We start from the raw sequence: 5,584 nt of genomic DNA on the forward strand, positions 1-5,584 counted from the left end.
AGGTGGGAGCTCACGGTGAAGCTCTTTCCACACTCTGTGCACCCGTAGGGGCGCTCGCCCATGTGGAACCGCCGGTGTTGGATGAGGGCTGAACTCACAGTGAAGCTCTTCCCGCACTCAGAGCACTCGTACGGCTTCTCCCCCGTGTGGACCCGCTGGTGCTTCATGAGCTCGGAGCTCTGGCTGAAGCTCTTCCCGCACTCCACACACGCGTAGGGTTTCTCCCCGGTGTGAACACGCTGGTGTCGCGTCAGGGCTGAGCTCACGCTGAAGCTCTTCCCACAGTCGCTGCACTCGTAGGGTTTCTCGCCGGTGTGAACCCGCTGGTGCTGGATGAGCTGTGAGTTCCCGGAGAAGCTCTTCCCACACTCGGCACACTTGTAGGGCTTCTCCCCAGTGTGGGTAACCTGGTGCCGGATCAGCTTTGAGCTCATGCTGAAGCTCTTTCCGCACTCGGAGCACTCGTAGGGCCTCTCCCCTGTGTGGATTCTCTGGTGCTGGATGAGATGCGACCGCTGCCGGAAACTCTCCCCACACTCGGCACAGGCGAAGGGTTTCTCTCCAGTGTGGATTCTCCGATGCTGGACAAGGTTAGAGCTCACCCGGAAGCTCTTCCCACAGTCCCCACACATCATCAGTCTCCCCACAGAAGGATTTCTCTGCTGGATAATATCTGGCAGCCTCCTGAAACTTTTTCCACGCAACATCACTCGGCTTTGCCTCTTCCCCAGAGGAGGTCTCTGAACCCTTTCTGACCTGCGCGGGTGGACCGGGTCCTGTGCAGGGCTCTGGGAACTGTTCTCCTTGGAGAGTCCCAAGAGTAAGCCCTTAGGCTCCACTGCCTCGTGGATGCCTTGGTGGGCATTTTCCTCTTTCTTGCTCACAATCCCATCCTCAGCTGCAACAAAATGAGAATCCAGAGAGAAGTCAGGCAGGACAGCAAACCTCAGACAAGGGGAAATCAAAAGGACCCAAATTGTAAAAATTCAGCAGATTGATTTTAAATATAAAAAGTTCTGATATTTCCCTCCAAACTTAGACAGTGAATTTTTCAGAGTGTTCACTGGAACAAACCCTGGAAATAGCCCTGCATGCTTTGCCACAACCTGAACCTACTGAAATCATCAACATATTAGAGGTAAAAGTTTAGGGCTTGAATGGGCAAGATGGCTGCTCTTCCAGGATATTAAATCTGAAAATGTATGAGAAGAGGGCCACAAAGAATTGCCTTGTTCAGCAGAACGTTACTTGGGTTGCAACAGACACAGCGTCTCTGCTCTTGGGCTGCCCGTATTGCAGAGAGAGGGAGCAAAGATGCACAAAGGAGACACTGGCCCTAAGGCTTGAGACAAGGAGACCACCTGGAGCCTGGCTTATGCTTATGGGTTCATGAAAGGCAGGTCCTGCATGACTAACCTGACCTTCTGTAACCAGGTGACCCACTTAGTGGATGAGGGAAAGGCTGTGGGTGTTGTCTACCTAGACTTTAGTAAAGCCTTTGACACCATTTCCCACAGCATTTCCCTGGAGAAACTGGCTGCTTATGGCTTGGACGGGCATACTCTTCGCTGGGTGAAAAACTGGCTGGATGCTCAGGCGCAAAGAGCTGTGGAGAATGGAGTTCAATCCGCTTGGCGGCTGGTCACAGTGGTGTTTCCCAGGGCTCAGTATTGGGGACAGTTCTGTTTATCAATGATCTGGATGAGGGGACTGAGTGCACCCTCAGTAAGTTTGCAGATGACACCAAGTTGGGTGGGAGTGTTGATTTGCTGGAGGGTAAGAGGGCTCTGCAGAAGGATCTGGACAGGCTGGATCGATGGGCTGAGGCCAACTGTATAAGCTTCAACAAGGCTCAGTGCTGGGTCTTGCACTTGGGCCACAACAACCCCCTGCAATGCTACAGGCTTGGGGAAGAGGCTGGAGAGCTGCCCGGCAGAAAAGGACCTGGGGGTGCTGGTTGACAGCCGGCTGAACGTGAGCCGGCAGTGTGCCCAGGTGGCCAAGAATGCCAATAGCATCCTGGCCTGTGTCAGAAATAGTGTGGCCAGCATGACTAGGGCAGTGACTCAAGGTCAGCTGAAAGCCTTTCCAAGACAAGGCGCTTGCATAGATTTCTAGGGTATTTACACAGAGCAGTGACTCCTTCCAGCCCACTGCACTAATGGGGCTTGATGAGCATCCCAGCAGGTTCAAAAGTAGGTACCCCCAACAATGCTGTAGCTTCTTCTGTCAGCGGGGAAATGTAGCTCTTTGCAGGCTTACTGAGGGCTTATATGCTAGACTGGCAAGACAGGCAGGATCTGTGTGGCATCAGGGAAGGCTAAATGGACATCAGAGGGATGTATAAATGGCAACACGTGTCTCTGAAGAGAGGCATCACATCCAGGTTTAAGACAGGTCCATCAGGCAAATAGATTTCCAGATGATCTCTTTATATGGACTTCCAGGGGTGAAGGATAACTTGCTGTTGACTATATGTACACCCAAAATATGGAGCAAGCTGAGAACCAAAGCCGCAGACATGTAGATCTCCAGATCTGGCTACTTAAAGATTCAAGGGGTACCTCTTGGTTCTCTCAAAACTCTTGTGAAATAAACTGGTAACATATCAGTCATGTGGGATTGATGTACAAACCGCAGGCACTTCCTGTGGTCTGGCAGAGTTGCGATAAGGAAGTGCATGCCTTGGAAGAGGAGAGTCACTACTGAACCCTAAGTATGCAATAATGGAAGGGGAGTCTAGAATTTCAACCCAGACTGATATACGTACATATTTAATCTTTCTCTTTCTAGTCAGTATAAGAAAACATCACAATACGATTTCACAGTGAACTCCTGAGATACTTTTTAGGGCAGTTTGCTGTGGTAGTGATGCCACTTCTTCCCTCATACAGTTTTCATTAAAATCATCCCTTGAGAGGAACTGAAACTGGAACTTTGCTATTCACCATGAAAGCATTCCCATTTGTCTGCAGCTACTCCTATCCAGGCCTGGAGGAAAAAGGAAAGGTGGTATCTAAAGACAAGACAAGAAGAGGACATTTCTGGCAGGCCAGCATGAAGCTCTTGACCTGTATGTCAGACTCAAAAATGAGATGATGGAGCTAGTGAAGTTGTTCTGTTGTGGTTGTGCCCAAAGAGATATCCTTCATCTATGCTGGCTTTGGTACTTACACAGAATTTTGGTTCTTTACACAGAACTTGAAGAGGCCTTCAAAGTACAAGAGAATCAAGTCTTCCATGGTGTTCTGTACTTTTTGGGGAAAGTCAGGAGTTTTAAGCTTCTTATTACAACGATTAGAGCCATGGCTCCAGCTCTCAACTTCTACAACCATTTTTGTTACTTCTGAGCTACTAGGTGTCTTCACTGGCATCTGGGACAAGTTGTCTGTAAAGGGTTTGATCAAAATCATGATGACAGGATCTCACTGGAGGTATTTTAAGTGGAAGGAGAGTAAGTTCACAATGCTGAGGAATTAATACTGGAAGCATAAGGCTGAACTGGCAAAAATGAATAAGCAAGAGAGATAGGAAGAATGTGGTTCTTCCTCAGACCATGCCAATTTGGGTTGACGGCAAGACCTCTGATACGCCAAAGACTGACAGCGCTACAGCTGCAAGGCAAGTTCCAGGCAAGCAGAGTAAACATACATACTGGGAGAGAACCTAAATATCACCTTAAAGGTACCCTTGGATCTCTCTCTCTCAAGAGAAGCCAGCAGTACGAGTTTTGGCTGATACTCTGGCCTGTCTCACAGCAGTGGGAGGACACAGCAATTGTCTCTGGCACTGAATTGGAGAGTTCACAGAAGAGAATATTAAAAGTAAGACACCACCATCATGAGTAAGCCTCAGGGTGCTGGAGGACCGTAGAGTGTGCTGGAGAGGTGTCACTGTATGCTCACCTTATCGCCTTCCCCGGCATCCAGTTCTGCCCAGTCCTCAGAACACTGCTGGACTCCTGACTGTGGTACCTCACTGTCGGGGGACTAGAAGGTGGCTGATGTGATGCCAGAGAAAGGGCTCAAGGGGAGATCTGGGACCAAACAGGCATTCCAAGCAAACGAAGAGAAACCAGAGTAAGAGAATTAATGGACAGAGAGCCAAAGAGAGCAGACTGGGGAAGAGCTGACATGGCCTTCGGAAAGAGAAGTCTCACTTCACAAAGTGCTTGGAGTTCTTCAGAGACATCACCAGTTTTAGCCAAAGAGAGATCTGGAGTCCAAAGGCATTCCCAGAAGACATTCCTCTTTCAGCAAAACTGATGAAGAAACTAAGCTGCTGTGGGATGACTGACCCTCAATAAGGTGGTAAGGGAGGGAAAGGGGAGGTGGAAACATCTACTGATGATTCTGTGTAATTCAGAGTTAAAGTGACAAAGGCTGACTGTAAAGTTCAACTGTGGCAGAGCCTTATGATACGGACCAGCTAAGTGGCAGGGGAATGACAGGGGACATTCATTGCAGGTAAACATGAAGAACTGCAGAGGGAAACTGTCTCTATACCTTGCGCTTATACCAGGATGTGCCTAGGATGTTCTCGGTATCATTCAGGAATAGCACCTTAGAGTTAGAGCAGATGGATGAAAACTACAGCTCCCCGGCAGACAAAACAGCTCATCAAATGTTAGGGATTGTTGGGAATAGAGGATAAAAGAGAATGTAATTCTGCCTCGCTGCTCAAACCCACAGTAAGCCCGCATCCTGTCTGCATGCAAGGGGGAGGACAAGTCCTCCATCTCAGAGAAACTCCAATAGACCTGAGAAAGATACAGAAGCGAGACATGAATGATCAAAGGTACAGAACAGCTTCTGTATCAGAGGTGACTCAGTGGCCCATTCTGCTGGGAAAAGGTACAGCTGATAGGGGATATCACAGAGGACTGTAAAAACACAAGTGGCTCGTGGGCTGGGTAGGGATCCATCCTGCACCGTCTGTTCTGCATTAAGAACTACTGGCATCAAGTGAACTACTAGAAGACAGCTTCAAAGCAAATCCAAGGAGGCAGCGACTCACAAGACAGCTAAATAAGCTGCAGAACTCCTTGCTGCAATCTGTCATGGGTGCTAAGATGTACACAACTTGAGAAGGCAAGCAAATACAGAGAGAGCTGCAAGATATCAAGACATCGCATGCCTAGTTCTTCTGAAGGCACAGATTGCCCGGGCCTGGGAAAGCATACAGGGACACACCACTGCCTGTCTGCTCTTCTCTGGGTCTCCAATACCAGCCATTGTCAGAGACAGCAGGCAAAGCTGGAAGGACCATGGTCCAACCCAGTATGGCCACTCTTGCGCATTGTGGTGGGTTCTGGGGAGCTTAGAGCAGTTTTTCTCACCAACAGCTTCACAGATGATGGCACCGGCCCCTTACCTGCACAGGTGCCACTCAGAACGGTCTTCCCATTGTAGGCGTGGAGGTGGGAGAACCACAGTTCCTCCTTCTGATCCATGTGGGAGATCATCTCCGGCTCCACTCCTGCGGGTCCTGCTCCGGAAAAAGAAATGGGGAAGGTCAGATGAGCTGGGTTTTAACGGACTGCTACGAGCAGAGAGGCTTCTGCTCTTGGGAACTAGCAACTCCC

General features: G+C 49.4%; 1 protein-coding gene across 2 annotated transcripts in view; it reads right to left on the reverse strand.

Annotated features, from left to right (window-relative positions):
* The window catches only part of LOC104624622 (zinc finger protein 16-like), a 5,800-nt gene extending 336 nt beyond the window's left edge, over positions 1 to 5,464 (reverse strand). The window contains exons 1-2 of one of the 2 annotated variants that reach the window (XM_010292035.1): positions 5,374 to 5,464; positions 1 to 898 (exon numbers count right to left, since the gene is read on the reverse strand). In XM_010292035.1, the coding sequence (XP_010290337.1) occupies positions 1 to 898; positions 5,374 to 5,464 (989 nt within the window). Of the gene's footprint in view, positions 899 to 5,373 lie in introns of those variants that run through there. The other variant, XM_010292036.1, reaches the window with a different exon arrangement.
* Between the last annotated feature and the right edge of the window lie 120 nt (positions 5,465 to 5,584).

The sequence above is a fragment of the Phaethon lepturus genome, unplaced genomic scaffold (assembly GCF_000687285.1).
Source record: "Phaethon lepturus isolate BGI_N335 unplaced genomic scaffold, ASM68728v1 scaffold53227, whole genome shotgun sequence".
In the NCBI taxonomy this organism is placed as follows: Eukaryota; Metazoa; Chordata; class Aves; order Phaethontiformes; family Phaethontidae; genus Phaethon; species Phaethon lepturus.